The following is a 19,601-nucleotide window of genomic DNA, read 5'->3' on the forward strand; positions in this document are numbered from 1 at the left end:
ATTATATGTCAAATCAGCACATTGTCATTTTCCTCTTTCTTGACGATTTCTTTGAGGTAAATGTAATTACTATATTTAAAATTAAACCTAGAGTAATAATTTTTGATCATGTTTCTTCATTTTAAATATATTGTTTGACATTTGTTTTGCGTCTATATGTAGACCGTGTTTTTTGCGTCATTGCGTTTGCGGCCTACTCATTGCGTAGCATTGCGGATAGCGCTTTGCGTTGTGCGTAGACTCATTGTAAACTTTGCTACCAAAGTGTTAATGATATCACTGACCCTTCTAAGTTGCCGCATTTGCACTTGTGATCTGCACTTTGTGACGATCTGCATTTTACGTCTATTGTAGAATAAGCTTTACATATTTCAACATATTGTTACACGTATACTCAAAAAATTGTGCTCTATTCGTTTAAGACTCGCAACATTCGCAAACGCGAATTACAACTCTCTGTTAAAGAAACATTAATGTAGAAACAGAACAATAATCAGCGCATAATTCAATACTCTCGTTTTTTCAGTTTAAATTGCAGATCCAGAAAAACAGGATACGATGACGTTTCTGTTTTTGATCTTCTTCAGCACGTTCACTCAATATAGGACTCTGCGAGATACTTTGGGTGACGTGGACGTAACAATATTTTAGTTCAAAATGACATAATAAATTGTGATTTGAAAACTTGCTTTTAAGGGGGGGATATACATGTAAAACAGAAATTTTCAGGAATTTTCAGGAATTTTTTTCTGAGAAACTAATAATGCAATTGTTTTGAAATTTTAACATGATTATATCAAATATTAGAAAAAACTAAAAAAATTTTTTTAAATATATAATTATGTAAATATATGAATATATTTGCTGAGCCGTCAGGCGCTATTTTCGGTAAACTCCCGAATTGCAACCACGCTACGTCGTCAATTTTTAACTGAATCATAAAAATCAAAGAGATTCTTAAAAAGTAGGTCAATAATTTGTCAGTAAATGTAAAATAAAAATTTTTTTTTTTAATCCAAAATTGATATTTTGATGGAACAAAATCCAAAAATAGCAATTCTTTTTACATTTTTTGCTCTTTTATTGCATAATTAATTGGTTAAACATTTTTTGTTGCAAATCAGTTATATTCACCGACAAGATACAGGTTTTATCTAAAAGCATACCAAATTTCATTGCAAACGGTTTAGTAGTTTTGAGATATTGCGGTTGCAAATTTCGAAAAAGTGAGAATTTCGAGAAAAACGCGTTAAAAAATTTTGTAAAGAAAAATTCTTACTTTTAAAAAATTACGGCTATTTAGGGCTAATCAGCGATTTTTAGCGAATACGTACAATCGTTTGCATTTTCAAAGAATTTTTTATTTTTCCAAGCTACAATAAAAAGCATGAGGGGTGAGGACGGAGAGGCTCGACGGTCTATTGTGCGGCGAGCACGTAAGTGCGGCGAACACATTATTTAGCAATTATTGGAGAAATTATAGCCATTGGCCATCTTTTCCGTATGGCCATCATACCCTAACTTATCCTAATCAATTTAATGTTAAATAATACAGCATATTGTGTATCACGTTGTAGTACAATAAATAATATGTTAAATTTTAGTCTCAAACTTAATATATTTTTGAATTAAATTATTTAACACTTTTTAATTGTTTTAATTTAATTATTTAGTAGGACATATTTAGTAGAAGTAGTATTTAGTAACAAAATTTATAGAAATAATAAAAAGTGACTTTATTTTGAGTTAAACTTTACACTTTGAACTTAATAGTAAAGTTACATATTCATAAAAATAGTTACAAAACGTGCAACTGCAACGCCTTAAATACATTATATTAACATACATTATAATAATCAATTAATATAATGTTTAAAGGTAAATAGGATAATACAGTGCATCTAAAGAATTAAAAGTTGCTTATTACGGAAAGTGTTTTAAATGTAATAAAACAAAGAATAAAATTATAATTGAACATCTCTTCTATCAGCATGTAACAGATTAATAACATTTTTATAGCATAATAGATAAAATTTTTGCATAAAAAAAACGTGTCTATTTGCGTATCGTATTACTTGACGCGCGACGCTTCGTGTAACGTTACGCATCACAGTTTTTATATTAAAATATCATTAAGATGAATACTGTTTTTTTTTATTTTATACGTTATTGTAGTTGAAAAAAAATTTTAAAAGTGTTTAATTATTATTGAGTGTGCATAAAGCTTTAGAAAAACAACCAAAGTTATAAAATTTTCTCTATAAATTATTGAAATAGAGTTGTAAGTCAGAAATGAACAAAAGATGTAATAATTTGGTATTCTTTAATTAATAGCGTCTATTACAACCATAGTAGACTTATTATTAGACATTCATTTTAACAGCGTTCAAAGTGATTTTTCGGCGGTTTTATTTTAAATAGTTCCAGCGCCCTCATATTCCCACGCACTTTTTTAAAAAGTATTATTAATTATTGTAACTACATAGACTGCTATAAATAACCAATAATATAACATATAAGACTTAAAAGATGAGAAATTCAGCTTTTCAATAATATTTTAATATTATGAAATTTTGAAGAAACGAAATTGTATAGATTAAGGTATAAATCTTATAAGAAAAGAATATCAAATTAACTTTAGTCATTAATAATACAGAAAAAAATGAAGTGTCACTGTTCTACATCTTAATTGAATGTAAATGCATCAAATAACATTAATATTTAAAGGGTCTGACAATGCAAACTATTACAATGCATATTGTTCCACTGCGCCTTATTTTTTTTTATATAAACAGAGGCCTGAGAAAATATCGCCAGAGTGTTTTTTGGGTGTGACTTAAACAAAGTCACGGTGACATTGTGAGTATCAATAATTTACAGTATAAAAAAATAAATATATAACATATACGCATTATTTTTTTAATCAAAACAATAATTAAAACCATGGATGATAGAAAAATATAGATTATGTCCATTTTGTACTAGACGCAATCAAAAAAGCTTTAATATTATATATATAGTATAATAAAATTGCCATTAAATTTTTGTTTATAACTTTAGTTTCTGAAATATTTTAACTGATTTTACTTTTAACTGATTTTTTTTATGTATTTGGCGTTGCTACCGCATCACTTGATGTTTTCTAATGTATTACCCTTATATAATTGAACAGGAAACATGTGACATATGTTGTCAAGCTCACCCTGATTTCTAGAAGATATTAGCCGTTGCTCATTATACGATAAAAAGTTATTAATAATTAACAAATGTTTTATAATCAAAATTTTTTTTATTTGGACTTTAATTATAGACCTCGTTTTTTATTGTAAGCACTGGAGAGGCAAAATTTGTTTTCGTGGAAAACACGAGGTTTATAATTATTTTATTCCATAGTGAGTTGCGAATGCGAAACAAAGAGCTCTGACTCTTCTCTTGCATTACCGCATAAAAAGTATATAACATATTCAATCAAAATTTATTTTAAATATTTTAAAATACTTTTTATCCCAATTTTTGTATCTATTATTTTTATAAAAAGTCTTTAGACAATAAATATGTTTTCTAATAACATACAATTACTGCTAGTTTTAATAAATTCGGAGATAGAAGATATTCGACAGTAGTAATATTTAAAACAATATACGTAAAAAAATATTATAATATCAATTAACGGAAAGTAATAAAAGTAAAAAAGAATGGCAAAATGATCGGAGCTTGTGCATGCACTCCTGGGTTAATAAGAATTACATTTTTGTATCTAATGATGTATAATTAAAAATGCATTAATCTACTTTAAATTTACTTTATAAAAAATATACAATAATTTATTTTTGTGATTAATATATATATACATATAATTAGTATAATTAGTACATATAATTTTATATTACATAAATAAGACTTATAATTTTAGATCGAATCACTCTAAAAATTGATATATTATGGATTGTAAAATAAAAAAGTACATAGAAAGAGAGGGGTACGTCAAAATCGCACTTAATGATGCGGAATATGATTATATGTTTTAAATTACATATAATCATAATCTGCATCGTTAAGTGTAATTTTGACGTACTTTTTTCTCAGATAAAAGAAATTTACTACCCGTGATTGGATATCTTGTATTTATTTGGGAAACTATGAAATGATGAAAGAATTAATGTTCGCAATAGTATCAATAATATTTCGAGATATAAACTTTATTTGTGCTACTCATTTTACAAAAAGTAATACTATGACATTAAGGATTGCGATACAAAAAGGTATTTATATGAAATAAGTAATTTTAAAGCATAATCGTAAAGAATGCAAATAATGTAAAAAAAATTATTATATAGTAGATGGAAAGTTTGAAATAACTGAAGATGACAGCGTTGTATTAATAGGCACAGCATACGACACATCAAATCCAGAACAAGAAATGACTTCGATAGATTTATCATTAGAGAATAATGATGAAAAAAAACAAATGACAAATTTGTAAGTTCTTATGTGTATTTAAAAACTGGTAATTAGTCCTGAACTTCACATTTCGAAGCTACGAGATAACGTAGATTATGTAAAAGACGTCAAACATGGATAAAAATGAATGTTAATTGGTCAGTTCTATTTTGTTTTGCTATATTGTATTTGTAATAAAGTATCTAAACTTTATTACCGATACAAATATCTAAAGAGACGGACAAATAAAAAATATTTACAGAGACAGACACGATTATAGCTACAACTTGGACTGGAAGATCATCAAATTTACTTAGTATCAAGTTTTTACTTAAAGTAGAAGTCATTGAGCTAGAAAAAGATGTCGACAATGTTGCATCAGAACACCTTTCATCTTTATTTATTGATCGAGGCTTTCGAAGATAAGCCATTAGTACAAACAAATATCACTCTAGTAACTTCGCCAAATCGTTTTAGTTTTAATCACAGATTTGAACAAATTAACGACAAAGTCTTAGTAGTTGATTCAATTTCATGTCTAAATAGCATATTTTTTTAGACTATTATAAGGAATCAAACAGCGGAAACGTTTGCAGAGTTCTTTTAGTCAAAGACTCGAGCAACGCAAACTTTAAGAGAATACGACAAAATTCCGAAGTTTTTTTTCAAAAAGTTTTGCCTGGCGGCATTTTGTAGTGTTCTCTTCCGTTTGCTGTGACAGAGGTAACCCTAGACAGACTAATTATGATTGCCAACTCTGTTATGGAAAGAATTTGTGTAAAGAGAGAGGAGGAAGGATTACCCGGATTGTCAATTCAGTGGGAAGCTGTTGGTGACGTGGGTCTCGTCACTGACATACAAGAGGACCATAAGGAATTGGTTATTAGTGGTACCTTACAACAAAAAATATCCTACTGCCTTGACAAACTTGATTAATAATTTTTTTTCAGTTACCATCATATTACTTACAATTGGTTGAATTTTACTTTCAAACCATGTGCGCAGCATGGTAATAACTGAAAAAAAAAAAACGCAATCTGTCGAATATAGAAGTTTGATAGAAACTATCGCCAATATTTTAGATTTAGTACAAATTTAATTTCTTCTTTATACTTACTATAACTTTAATCCAGTTTATTCTTCAACTAGTACATTATAGCTCAAGTCAAAATAATTTTCTATTTATGTTATAAATATAAAAAATATAAAAGTTGCAAGTCAAAACATAACATCTCTGGCCGAACTTGGAATGGACTACATGATAGCTGTGGAAATCAAACAATCTCTAGATTTTAATCAAGAGATCAAAACAAATTTCTGAAGACAAAGATTTTATTTCAGAAATCTTTTTTGATCTCTTGACTCAAAGAGAGAATACTACGACTGAAGTTTTTCTTGTAGCCAGGCATCGACGGATATGGAACAGTATTTAATCATTTAGCATCAGATATTAATTTTTTAGCAACGCTTTTGCATTATAATACAAATAAGGTCAATGCTGCAAACTTTATATTAGAGATAATCGATTGTCTAACCAATGTACTTAAACGTACTAATAATTTCATATTATATTCATCAGGAATTTTTATTCTTTTATGAGATTTAAGATTTTACGAATACTTAATATTTTTACAACATATATTGTCAAAACTGAGAGACGGAAAAGACTTCGTAATTGTAAGGTACTCTCTATTATTGACTGAGTTAACAAAAAAATTAAAAGCTATAAATTTTAAAGTCTGTTTGGTTCTTATTAACAGCGCTCTTGAACAAATACAAATAATAAGCAAACATTTTAGATTCTAACGATGAGGCAGATCTTCAAATTGGTGTTCTAAACATTATTATGGAAATTTATTAACCAAGAACTAATAAAAAAATATAATTATTTTCCGATAATTTATCAATAATAATTTAAATTATTTTAAATTATTTTTAATAGATTACCGAGAATAAGGTATATTTTTTAAATAGTTTCTGGTAAGTAAATTTCCATAATAAATTTCCGTAATTAGAACACCAATTTGAAGGTCTGCTTTATTATTAGAATCTCATATAAAATGTTTGCTTATTATTCGTAGTGCGCACTAGTGCAGTCTAATCAAATTCGCTATAAGTTTAATAATTATTTTACGATTAATAATAATTATTAAAAAATGTATAAATATATTATAATTTTAAAAATTATTATTAATTATAAGTTATTCATTGTAAATTATTATTAATCGTATTAATCGTATGAAATCTAGTGCTCACTGGCGCATATTAAAACTGTTTTACACTTTAATCTAACAAGGGGAGGTCGCAGTTGACTCTTCTCCGATTATGCTGAGCTTCATATGATGAATCTACATTGAAAAAAAATTGTTCCGTGTTCAAGCTTTTCATCCAATGCGTCTCTAGAATAAAGTTTTTTATAACAATCGACAATGTGGTTTATAAAACATAAAGAAAAACTCGTTATTACACAGTGCCATATAAAAATGCTCTAGTAATAATGCTCTAAGAGCGGAAATATGCAATGAATATGTAGATTTTAGTAACACTATAGGAGAATTTAGAGGCGGAAATAAAGAAGGATCATTATAATTATTCAAATTATCGACCGAATGATCATATAGTAGTACTGACTATCGGCGCCGTCGTCGCTGACAAGAGTTCGAAGTTCGAGGTTTGAGGCGAAATTCATATGCGAAAAGCACGAGTCGATTTGAAGCCACGGATATGGTAACGCGTATTGTCAAATATACTATATTAGAATAAATTGAAACTACGTACTAGTTACTTTGGAGAAATTAATTTTAGTGTTGTGCTTGTCTGAGTTATCACAAAAAATCCATTGAATATCATCAAACAAAACAATAAAGTCGAAAAAAAGATAAAAGATTATAAACTGTTGTAGTGTAGAGTAATGAAAAAGCCAACACGAGAATTGACAAAAAGTGCATGTTTGTATCCGCGGAAGAACAGAACGAGAAATTACGTGTTTTGATTGACGGTCGAATCCGCCTGTCGAGGTAATAGTTAATTCGCGGCGAGTTTTACGATGGTATTGTGACAGTTCGAGATTAGTGACGTGTTGACGTGCGCGAGGTTAGTTGTGATTTTAGTTTTATGCATAATTTGCATATTACATTGTGGATTACATCGTGGAGGGAAATACGGCTGTACCTAATTTGAAGACTAGTATAATACTGCGTTGTATAATCAGATAAGTTACACAAAATTTTCATTTTTTATATGGAATAAGTATTCTGAGATTAAAGTAATACTTTGTGTTATGTTTTATTATTAGTTATATTAAAAGAAAGAGAAGAAGAAACACTTTATTGGAGAGTGAAGATCTTAAACAACATGAAACTCTCAAATGCAATTAACAAAGAGCCTACATTTAAAATTTAAAATCTTAATTCATTTATAGTTTTATAGTTTAAATTTAAGTTTGCAGTTATCATAATTTCAATAATATTATGTAGATATTATGTTATATATTATGTTACGTATTAATAGAGGAGACGATAATAATATGTTCACTCATTCACATTTTATCTAATAATTTCGTTAATAATCAATATTTTAAATTAAAACTTAACGATTATGTTCATCAAAGTGTTGTTTATTAGATTTTAGATTTGAGGTTATAAAATATTTACTATATTACATATTATTTATAAAAATGTAGCAACACTTCATAATGGGTTGAAGAGAAACAGGGGTGGTAATATGACCACCACTAAAATAAATCTAAAAAGTTAGTTTTATTTTAAAAAGTTACAGTATTTTGTCAGAAAATTATATATAAAATAAATTGTTATGTGAAAACAGGTGATCATTTATTGTTAACTAAACTAAAATAAAAGGAACGCTCGTAACGACCACAGAATTACTTTATTCTTGTGGTTTATCAAATATTTAACAAGGACAAATAATTAATGCTCGCGAGCGCTGCAAGCGTTAAGTGGAACGCACTTAAAATATATTGTTGCATAATTATAAAAAACAATAAAATATTGCATAATACATAGGTATTATGGGTATAATAAAGTTGCCATTAGATATTTATTATAATTTTAGTTTCTGAGCTATTTTAATTGGAACTGAATTTGACAGCTGAATTCAAAATAAAGCTTACTATTAGTGACGCCGCTACATTTGCGTAATGAAGTTTGCGTCACATGGAACGATTTGTTATGTGTATAATGCAGTGTTATACAACGCAGTGTTATATTAATAGCCATCTATATTAAGCCTTTAAAATTCATCGGAATATTTAATATTACATGTCAAAAAGAATTAACAAGAACTTTTTTAGGCAAGAGTTTATTTGCAAACATTTTTAAAACGTCCAAATATAAATCAATTTTGAACGTCTATTAACGTATGCTCTTAAAACATTTGTATTACATATATATGTGGATATGTGGAAAAAATAAAAACCAAAAGACGTTTATTAAAAATTGTGTGCTGTTTGGGTATAAATTGAGCGAGTCTTTTGATTTAAAAAATTCCAAACTATAACAAATTTTTTATAATTTTTTATGTATTAAATATCTTTTAAATATTTCAAAAATTTTAATTAAATGAAACAATCATCTTAATCAGTAACTTTTTTTATTCAGTTTTAGTTCATAATTTATTAATTTTGTTTCTCTAATGGTAGCCAGTAGCTTAAATTGTTTAAAACTTTTGTTTCTAATGAACTTTATAAACGCGGAGACCCGTGAAGCTGCTTCCGTCCGGAATGATTTCCCCAGATTCAACGAAGACGGCAAGTTGATTGCCCAAGTCGATATCCAATAGGACGAGATGGCTTCCTCCGCCTGGACCAGTGCTAACAATAGTTGTCCAACTGTCGGATTTGTACTCTCTGCGTTTCAATGTCAGCCGCAGATTTGTGTTACCATATCCAGCGAAGCTAAATTGGTAGATGCCTTCACAATACATGGTAAGAATTCCGGTCTCCAACTCGTACTCGACTCCTTTATCTATTAGCGTCTCGGCAAAGATGAGTTTAGCTTCCTGTACACATTTACACGTTCATATATTATTTTTTTATTTATACAGACACATTGTGGAAGTATTATACATTAACGGCATTATGAATTAATGACAAATTTAAATAATTGTGCTAAGATAACGCTGTGCGCCTTAAACGCAGCATTTTTTAAATAAAATCTCTAAATAATATTTGTCAGAAATCTGACTTTAAATTTGAAGTATAAATATTTTACAATTATTGCAAAAACTGTTTGACTTTTTATTTAAAATTTTGTTGACTGCAATATTTTATATTGCAATATTTTTACGTATATTATAATTTAAGAATAGTTTAAGAATAATAAAAATAAACATTTTTACAGACATATATATATGAACTGATTATATTTTTAAATGTATTACGTATACAAGACAATGAAACTGTTTTAATTATTGAACAACTAATTATATAAATAAATATTGTCAGATTGGTCACTATAATAGTTTATCACTTTACTTTAATTGCTGACAACTTAACTATTTCCATCAGATTGAACAACTTCTTTCCAAAAAATATAACTTTACAAATAATATATCAATAAGATAATTCGCCATATCGTTATAGTTATATCAAAATATTATTTTGAAATTAATTCAGCAAACAATCAATTATCAATAAAATATTGATAATAATTATCAATATTTTATAAAAGGTTAATACTTTTATAATCTATTTCTTTAAGTATACTTACATAATTGCAAATTTATAATTTTTATACAAGATTTTGGCATATAATTTAATAAATATTGTTCTATCGGTGATTATCAAATTATGTTTTATTTAAAGATTATGATAAAATTCAATTTCTTTTATCAGCAAAATTCTTCTGGTTTTTTAGTAAAATCAATATTTACTTCTATAACTAAAAGAATCGAACCTTAGTTAGAAGTTATAGATTTTCATTCTTTTATTTTAAGATAAATTGTTTTGTTGAACTCACATTAATCGATCCTTGAATGGCAGAGAAAGCGACAAATTCGTTACAGTCAATGGCGGTCACTGATTTTTTGGAATTGCTCGTGTTAATGTTTGAATTTTCTGGTGGATCTGGAACTGCTGCATTAGTCAATGTAATCACTGCCAATAACAACACCGCCCACACCCTGTTTATATAAATGAGCGAACGTGCATTAATCTGTGATTTAATCTTACATAAATGCCTGAATAATAAAGAATAAAATGAAGATCTTATCTAAAAAAATTTTTAGAGAAAGAGAAAAATTGCAAACGTGCATAATTAATTTTTTCTTAATAATATTTTTTCAAAATAATGTCTTAACTTTTTTATTAATAATATCTAAACTAATTTCTACGTATCTATATAAAATACATAAAAGTTATATGCATTACTGTTTAAAAGTTTTGACACTTTCCTACATTTGCATGACATATTTTTGTATTTCATGAAAAGTTACGTGTAAAGAAGTTTTCTTAAACAATTATGAACAAATGTATTTGAATCAAGCATATTATAACCAATATTGTTTTTTTTATTTTTCTAAATTAATAAATATTTTAGTTTTAAAGTTAAAATACATTTTATAAGAAATGAAATTATTATACATACATTTTATGCACTAATTAAAGAGAAATATTTCAAAATTTAGAAAGCTTATTTTAAAATAATTTTATGTATTTATTAATGTTTATGTAATTATTAATGTTTAATTTTATGTAAGAAACAATATCATAGAGATAAAACTAAAAAAACACATTTATAATGTTATAACTTTTTTCTTTAAAATAAATCTTTGAAAAATATATTTTTTTTATTGAGATATTTAACTTTTTCTGAGATGCGTGATAATTATAAGTGTCTTCAGTCTTTTGTAGTCAATACTTATATAAATTTATATAAGTATAATGAGATTATATGTATGTATACAAATATTATTAATATTAAATAGAGCTTGTACTAAACATAAAATTTGTTGATAATAGAGTGAATTGATTAGCTAAATCTCTGGAAATAGACTTTTGATCTATAGATAAATTCAATATGAAAAAGATATAGTTGCTGTTCGAAATTACATGAAACACGATATTGGAAATTAATATCAATGAAGAAGAGACGATAACACGTTATTACGCAATGCGCAAAAGTCAAGTTATTGTTTATCAGAGCTACGCAGTCATATATTTCGAACATGTGCATTTCAGTAACATGATACAATATATTGGGAAAACTTAAATCTTTTGTAATGATAAAAAGATCATTTGCATTAATCTATAAATGACCAAAGTTGCAAAGTAATGTCAGTTGCAAGATTGATGATTATCTTTTTTTTATTTTTTGCATTTATATAATGTGACAAAGATTAATTTGCAACTTGCATTCTATTGTATTATTATTTAAAACACCTCCTCATAAAAGCTAAAATTATGCTGTGTTTACATTAAAATAAATTCCTTTTTGCTGTAGAAATAGATAAGAAAAAATAATTGATAAATATTATTTAATTATATTCATAATTATAAGATTAGAAATAGAAGAAAATGTAATTAATTCTTAAAACTTAATTTTTATCAAAAATTTTTATTAAATATTTTCTTATATTATCTTATATTATTGTAAACATTAAAAAACCTAATGCTGAAAAGCTTGAATTGTGATTTGATATAAGTTTATAAACTGAAAAAATAACATATTGTTTCCATATATTTTTTAAAATAAATTAAAATAAAGAACAAAATGTATTCGTTACAACAAAATTTTAAACAGCAAAATGCCAACATTGATAAAATTAATAAAAAATAATTAATTTTTTATTATAAGAAAAATAAATAACAGACTTACATGATGGTAAAATATTATGTAGCAGCAACAGATTTCTCCTTATTTTTTAGACTGGTTTTTCAATTGATGTTACAAATCCAGATCGACTCGAGAATGTATGTTTTTGTAGCACTTTGTAACTTGAACTGGTGAATTAACGCATCGGTACCTGTCTTTTTCACTTTGCATCTTGTTCTAACAAGTGTTCTTTTTCTCACTGATTGATAATCGCGATCTCTCTTCAGTTGCTGATTAACTCGCATGTTAACTAAATAGAAACAGAGTGACAGTTTCCTACCACCATTAGTTATTAAAGTAGATAGGCAAATGCGATAATAAACAACTATTACTCTTTTTCTCTTTGACGAGCGTGATATGAAATAGAATATAATCCGTAAAAATAATAAAATATATAATAAAAGCAATTTCTTCTTTTAAAATATTCAGTCGCTTAATTATTAAGCTGAAATAGTTTAGAAACTAAAAGAATACAAAAACGTGAAGGCATCTTTTATAAAAAAGAATAAATTTTTTAAATAGCTCTTTCAGAATTTGTTATATTTTCCAACGTTTCTTAATATTAATGTTGTTTTATACTATATTACCCTTTAATAAAATTTAATATTTATTTTATGTTTTAAAGGTTTTATTTAATAAAACTAAAATTTAAGAAACTCTATTTACATTAAAGTTTTGGAAATAGAGTTAAAAATTTTAAGAGAATGCAATTTTAATAAATATATTATTATACAGTATCTGAGTTGAATAATTAAGTTTTATATTAATCAATTAACATTTTCTATTCTAATTGCTTTTATGGTTATTCGTCTTTTCAGTAACATGAAAAAGATCAAAGAGTCTTTCGAAAATACGCAGATAGGCTTTGGCGCAACGTCTTACAAGATACGCTCCAAAAGATGTTACAACATGAGATGTCATCTGATGATTCTCATGTACTCTTCATACCACAATGACTTAAATAACAATGACTTAATAAAACGGATGATTTAGCAAATCGCCGGCTTGGTTTGACGGAAAATTACGATTCAATTCTGAAGATTTTCTAAAACATCACGGAGGAATCAATTGTTTATTCCAAAGTCTTTATATGGAGAATGTAATCTATGGTTGAATTGACCTATGGTTGGTATGAACTATGGTTGGTAACATAGATAAATATAAAATATTGCTTATTATTTTTAAAAATAATTTTCATTGCTTTTTAGTAAAAATGTTTAATTTTATTATTATTCAATCAAAGTGTAAAATATTAATTTTTAGTTTTAATTTTAATTTTATGATTAATCGTTTATTTGACGTAATTTTCTATAATTTTGAAGTAATAGTTTAAAAAATATTTTAAGTCCAAGCAGCATGCACGTTTAAAATTGGGACGTAAGATGATTTAAAGACATTGTGAAAGTATCTTTTAGCTTAACATGATTAAATGAGATATCTTTAAGTCATTTTGAAGCTATCTAATGTCCCTATTTAGGACAATGTAGTACAAGGAAAAAATTTTATGGTAAAAATTACTATAGTAAATAGGCGCGGATTAAGGAAGAAATAAATATTTTTACTATTTATCATCAAATTACCATAGTATTTACGCTACTTATAATTCTCGGAAATTTCTTCTTATGATCCGTAGCTACTATTGTACATGGGAATTTTTATTAAAAAATTTGCTCTCTATTTGAAAGATAGGTAATTAATCCAGTACATCATTCATGCATTTGTTTTAGATTTGTCACGAGAAAATCAACGTTATAATTTTGCAAGAAGTGAAACGCAAGTAAAGCAATAAAACTTGGTTAACGATCTGGCTAACAATGTTAGGAAAAACCCATACTTTATGTCGATTTTATGTTAGCTGGACGTTCTGCTGAATCCTTCGGCCTTCGTCGGTAGAGTGCTGCAACAAATTATCGAGTTTTTTGAAGAAGAAATGTATTCTTTAGAGATATATCATGTTTTTCTCCAAAAAAGTCTATATGTCAGGATGGCATTCAGGATTAGGAATGTAATTGACTTTTAATTAGAATTTAATAAAAAAATGTTGTTACAAAATATGCGTACAACTTTATTCATTGCGTTAACGTTTGTTATATTGACAAATTTAATAATGTTACAGAAAAATAAATCGCACTGTTCGTTGTAGATGCGCGCGCGCATGTTTTTCGTTGTTGTCTAGTCAATCGGTACTTCTCCCGCTTCTGTGCCGCAATCTCTCTCCTTTTTTTTCATTTCCTGCCAATTTTACAAATCTTCTCTCTGATATAACTGCTGTGATAGCAGGCGATTAAGACATTTATATATCAATAAAAATAGAAAAATTGAGATGTAGTTGATAGATAGATACAAAGAAATAATAGATAAGTTAATAAATAGGTATTAAAATCAAAAAGAGAGTATAGAGCAAGCAATATGGACTAGATTAAAAATTGAAATAAAAAGAAATTATATAAATACGATATGCATTGTGAAATTATAAAAAAAGGCAAAAGGAAGAAAAGACAAAAGCATCAGAAAAGGAAATATAGCATCTGTTTTTTTTTTTTTTTAAGAAAAGAGACTAGAAAAATGTAAAGAAACGAAAAAATAAGTTTAAAAATTGAAACAAGAAATAAGATGACAGTTAATCAAAAGAGGATAGAAATAATAAAATAGAAGGTAACAAAAGTAATAGAAATGATGAAACTAAGAAGATATAAAAGAAGAAGAGATAATAAAAATAAATAAAAATAAATAAAAGTAAAAATTATTAATAAATTTGATAAAGTATAAAAAAAGAGTTTCAATAAAAAAATAAAAGAAGAAGAAGATAAGGTAAGACAAAGCAGGACGATAATAAGAAGTAAGTAAAAGATAACAAAGAGGTAGTACAAACGTTTCTTTTTGAAGAAGGAAATAATAAGAAGTTAAAAGAATTGAACAAAATAATACAGTGATGGAAGTATCTCTATAAAGGAAATAAAAGAAAAAAGAAGTAAAAATTATAGATAAAGGAGAAATATAAAATAGAAAAATACAAAATAGAAATATAGAAATTTTAAGGGAGATAAGAAACAGTAAGAAGACAAGAAGACAGAAAAATAGTGATACAAGATGAGCAGAAGTATCTTTGTAAACAAAGTGAAAGGAAAAAGGGGTAAAATATATAGATAAAGATATAGATATATAGATAAAGGTATAGAAATATGAAGTAGGAAAATACGAAATAAAAATATAGAAATTTTAACAGAGGTAAGAAATGATAAGAAGGCAACAAGACAAAGAAATAGTGACACAGGATGAGCGGAAAAATAGATAAAGAAGAAAGAAGATAACAAAGAGAGAAATATAAGAAATAACAAAAGTATGAGAATAGAAAAAATTAGAAATGTAACAATAATTTCAAAGAAATATGGAGAAAGAGGAACTAATTTAGAGTGTAAATTTTGAACGGAGAAAGTTGTTCTTTAATTATGTTATCCTAGAGAAGAAATTAAGTAATAAAATATCGAAAAAAACGAATCGAGAGACAAGGAGAAAGTTAATGTGTATAAAAAATGCTAAAAAACAAACCGGAAAAAATGCAGAGCGAAAGCTGGAAACTGAAGAAGTTTGTGTTAGCACGCAATAATTAAACATTTTAGTATTCTATTTAAAGAAATTATAAAATTAATAAAATATTAGACAAATGAAGAAAACAGCTATCACAGAATGTTAAGTTCATCGAGAAGTTTTAGAACTACGAATTAGGAACTCTATTTTAGCACACAAGAAAGCTTTCGTAGAAAAAAAAATTGGATTTAACAAAAGCGTTTCAATCCCTTTTTTTGTTCTTTTTGTAGATACTTTTAAATGCATTTAATGACAATCTGGCGAGTTTTTGATTTAAGAGTATAACATTATGTTTCAGTATCTTGTAACTCCAAACAGATAATATTTGATAATTTGAAAGGTACGATTAAAATATTATCAATCAAAAAACAAAAGATGAGTTATAAAATTCAGAATTATACAATAAATATTTTATAATTTTTTTCTGTTAAACATGCCTTTTTTAAACTGAAAATAATATTTTGAAATTTCCGATGAAATGCTTCAACTTTGCATATTACATAGAAAAATTTAGACTCAATTTTAGTTTATAATATTTCAATTTTGCTTCTTTAATAGTGGTCAATAATTCTGAAATCGTCAAGATTGTTGTTTCATAGTCTAGCTCTTATCTTTTATAAACGCGGTGACCCGTGAAGCTGGCTCCGTCGCTGATCTTCCCGGATTCAACGAAGACGGCAAGTTGATCTCCAGCTTCAACTTCCAGCAAAATAAGATTGCTTCCTCCGCCTGGACCAGCGCTGATAATCGGTCTCCAACTATCGGATTTATTCAATTTGCGTTTCAATGTTAGCCGCAGATCCGTGCTACCGTATCCGGCGAAGCTGAATTGGTAGAGGCCTGGACAATGCGTGGTGAAAATTCCAGTTTCCGCCGCGTAACCGACTCCTTTGTCCACTAGCGTCTCGGCGAGAACAAGTTTAGCTGCCTATGTGCATTTAGACGTTTATATTATTCTCTAATTGCATTAAAAAATAATTAAACTAAAAATTATTGTGTCATTTATGTGTCATAACTCACATTTATCGATCCTTGGATGGCAGAAAAGGCGACAAGTCCCGCGCAATCGGCGGCAGTTCCTAATTTCTTGGACCCGATTGTGGTGATGCCAGAATTTTCCGGTGGATCTGGTACCGCTGCGTTGGTCAGCACGACCGCTGCCAATGTCAGCACCGCCCACACCACCCTGTTTTATACAAATGAGCGAATGTACATACATATATTAATCAGTGATTTGATCCTACACAAATATTTGTGTGAATAATCAGTAATGAATAAATTCTCTTGCAAATTTTATCTAGAAAGTCTTTAAAGAAGTTGCATATGCACGCGACTAACTTTTTCTTAATATATTATGTAAATTAACATCTAACAAATATAATACAATTAATGTTCAATATCAAAAATTGATTGGTTTAACATTGGTCTAATGTTGAACCAATATTGAACCAATATTACTGCTTAGATAAATTGGCTAAGTAAGGTGAAGTGTCTACTTTACAATATTGGATCAATATTGAGAATATTGCTTTTACTTCCCAAAATTGCGCCAATATTTGGTGCTACTAGGGATGTATATGTGTACAATGTATGTTATATTAAATATCTTGTACTATATAATATTTTGTATATCATACTTTTCGTAACTTTACTTAAACTTTACGATTAAATTTTTTTGCTAGTTAAACTTTAAAAAATAATATAATACAATAAAAAATAAATTTAAATTATTTCTGATACAAGCTAAATGTAATTTATTAAAATTTTATCTTGTTTAACAAGAGAAATATGCAAATTAATTAGCTAAATATAGATTTTTCTGGATATAGATTTTTTATTCCAAAAAATAAATCCAAGATCAGAAAGATTTATCTTGAGGTTTGAAATTACGCGTAAAGCGATACTAGAAATTAATATTAACGCGGACGAGACGACAAACGCGTTATTGCGCAATGCGTCACGTGGGTGTATGAAGGAACTTTTTTGAGCTCATGTCGCTTTTTTTCTGTCTGGCTGACGTTTAATCGCTAATGTGACCATTCTCGGTAAAGTTCACTCGGTGGTTTGCGCTACTTTCACTGCTCGCGGCTACTTCTTAGCCAAGTCTCCAGGCTCGTCCTCTTCTGTGCATATATCTTTTATCTTCTTCTTTCCTTTCTCCCTTTATCAAGTTGCACATCTTTTCTGATACAATCTCTTTTTGTAGATACTAATAAAGATAATTATTAATGCTTGAACTATTTACATTAATGTGTAAAAAATTTTTTATAAATGTTTGATAATTGAAGTATGTATCATAAGATATAATAATAATGTTTGAAGTTAATTGTAAATAAGTTTTTAATTTTTTCTATACAAAATTTAAACTTTCTTATTTAAAGTTTTTGTAAATTACTATTTGCAATGTAAAACGGTCACATCTTTATCATATTATTTATAGTTACTGGTTAAATATATAAATGTTGCGACTGTAATATCATATTTAATACTTTATTATTATTATTTAATATATTATACATATAAGAGTCTTTATAAGTAATACTTTATTGGTTCTAAGAAATAAAATTTGATCTTAGAAGATAAAGTAAATCAACTTTCACCGTTAAAGAAAGCAAAATACTGATACGCGTGATTATCAGAGCGCAACGCGCTGCGCAGGCATTCTTTGAACTTGTTTTTTAATAACGTTATTACAAAACACTCGGAAAATTTAAACCTTTGGCAGAGAGGCAGAGAGTAATAACAGAGAAACCATTTGTATTGATTTGTTAGTGATCAGAACTTTGAAGTAAAGTCAGTTGCAAGGTCGACGATTATCGCTCTTTTATTTTTCGCACTTATGTAATGTTGCGAAGACGGATTTGCATTCAATCGTATTAACATTGCAAATTACTTTACACATTTTTTCACGTAAATTGAAATTGTACTGTGTTTATTAAATAAATTTTCTATTTTTTGTTAATAAAAAATAACGAAAACGTTTGATTAACATTATTTAATTACACCCACAGTTATAAAATTCTAAGACAGTCAGAAATTTAATTCCTAATACTTAATCTTTATTTTTCGATAACTTTTCAAAAACTGTTTATACATCATAGTAAACGTTAAAAAACTCAATATTAAAAATCTAAAAATTATGAATCAAAACAGGCTTATAAACTGGGAGATTATTATTAAATAATGTTAAATAATTTTAAGATTATATGTTCATTGTGTGTGTACATAAAGAACAAAATACGTTTGTTACATTATTGAAAAGTAAAATTATAATCGATACCTAATGAATTTAATAAAAAATAATAATTGTTTTATAAATAATATACTTACATGATGGTAAAATGTGGTGTGGCAGCGACGGATTTTCTGCTTTTAGGCTAGTTCCTCAGTTGATGTTACGGACAAATCAGATCGACTCGGACTCTTGTACGCCTTTATATCACCTCCTAGCCCGGACTAGTGAATTGCGTGTCAGCACCAGCCTTTTCTTTCATCTTGCGTCTCGTTCCAAGACAACAAGTGCTCTCTTTCTCGCCGATTGGTAATCACGATCCCTCTCCAGTCGCTAAGTTGGCTGGCTAGGTAGTAATAGAGTGACAGCTTCTCACCATCATTAGCGAAAGGGAAGTAAGTTTTGATAAACTCACTCTTTCTCTTTGATATGAGCAGAATACGATTGATATTGGATTTTAAAAAGTAACTGAATATAACGAAATCAATTTCTTTCTTTAAAATAACAGC

General features: G+C 27.5%; 2 protein-coding genes and 2 long non-coding RNA genes across 7 annotated transcripts; 2 read left to right on the forward strand and 2 right to left on the reverse strand.

Annotated features, from left to right (window-relative positions):
- The first annotated feature begins 1,711 nt into the window (after positions 1 to 1,711).
- On the forward strand, positions 1,712 to 7,591 carry LOC114254968. Of its 4 annotated transcripts, none has more exons than XR_003626274.2 (3): positions 1,712 to 2,859; positions 4,087 to 4,262; positions 4,338 to 7,591. It is a non-coding gene; the product is annotated as an uncharacterized LOC114254968 (long non-coding RNA). The 4 variants fall into 4 exon arrangements; XR_003626276.2 differs by lacking the exon at positions 1,712 to 2,859 and having other exon boundaries at positions 2,885 to 4,262; positions 4,338 to 4,598; positions 4,703 to 7,591; XR_003626273.2 differs by lacking the exon at positions 1,712 to 2,859 and adding an exon at positions 3,941 to 3,979.
- Positions 7,592 to 8,743: 1,152 nt separating this feature from the next.
- Positions 8,744 to 12,750, reverse strand: LOC105838983. The gene is made up of 3 exons (XM_012684960.3): positions 12,276 to 12,750; positions 10,419 to 10,581; positions 8,744 to 9,459 (listed from the first exon to the last, which is right to left on the reverse strand). Coding segments are annotated over exons 1-3 (492 nt in total). The 5' UTR covers positions 12,278 to 12,750; the 3' UTR covers positions 8,744 to 9,132.
- On the forward strand, positions 9,278 to 14,698 carry LOC105838984. Its single transcript, XR_001139268.3, has 3 exons — positions 9,278 to 9,385; positions 13,091 to 13,397; positions 14,000 to 14,698. It is a non-coding gene; the product is annotated as an uncharacterized LOC105838984 (long non-coding RNA).
- A 1,372-nt stretch (positions 14,699 to 16,070) lies between these two features.
- LOC105838985 lies at positions 16,071 to 19,338 on the reverse strand. Its single transcript, XM_012684961.3, has 3 exons — positions 19,191 to 19,338; positions 16,881 to 17,046; positions 16,071 to 16,788 (listed from the first exon to the last, which is right to left on the reverse strand). Coding segments are annotated over exons 1-3 (489 nt in total). The 5' UTR covers positions 19,193 to 19,338; the 3' UTR covers positions 16,071 to 16,467.
- Between the last annotated feature and the right edge of the window lie 263 nt (positions 19,339 to 19,601).

This window comes from Monomorium pharaonis, chromosome 5, assembly GCF_013373865.1.
Source record: "Monomorium pharaonis isolate MP-MQ-018 chromosome 5, ASM1337386v2, whole genome shotgun sequence".
Classification (NCBI taxonomy): domain Eukaryota; kingdom Metazoa; phylum Arthropoda; class Insecta; order Hymenoptera; family Formicidae; genus Monomorium; species Monomorium pharaonis.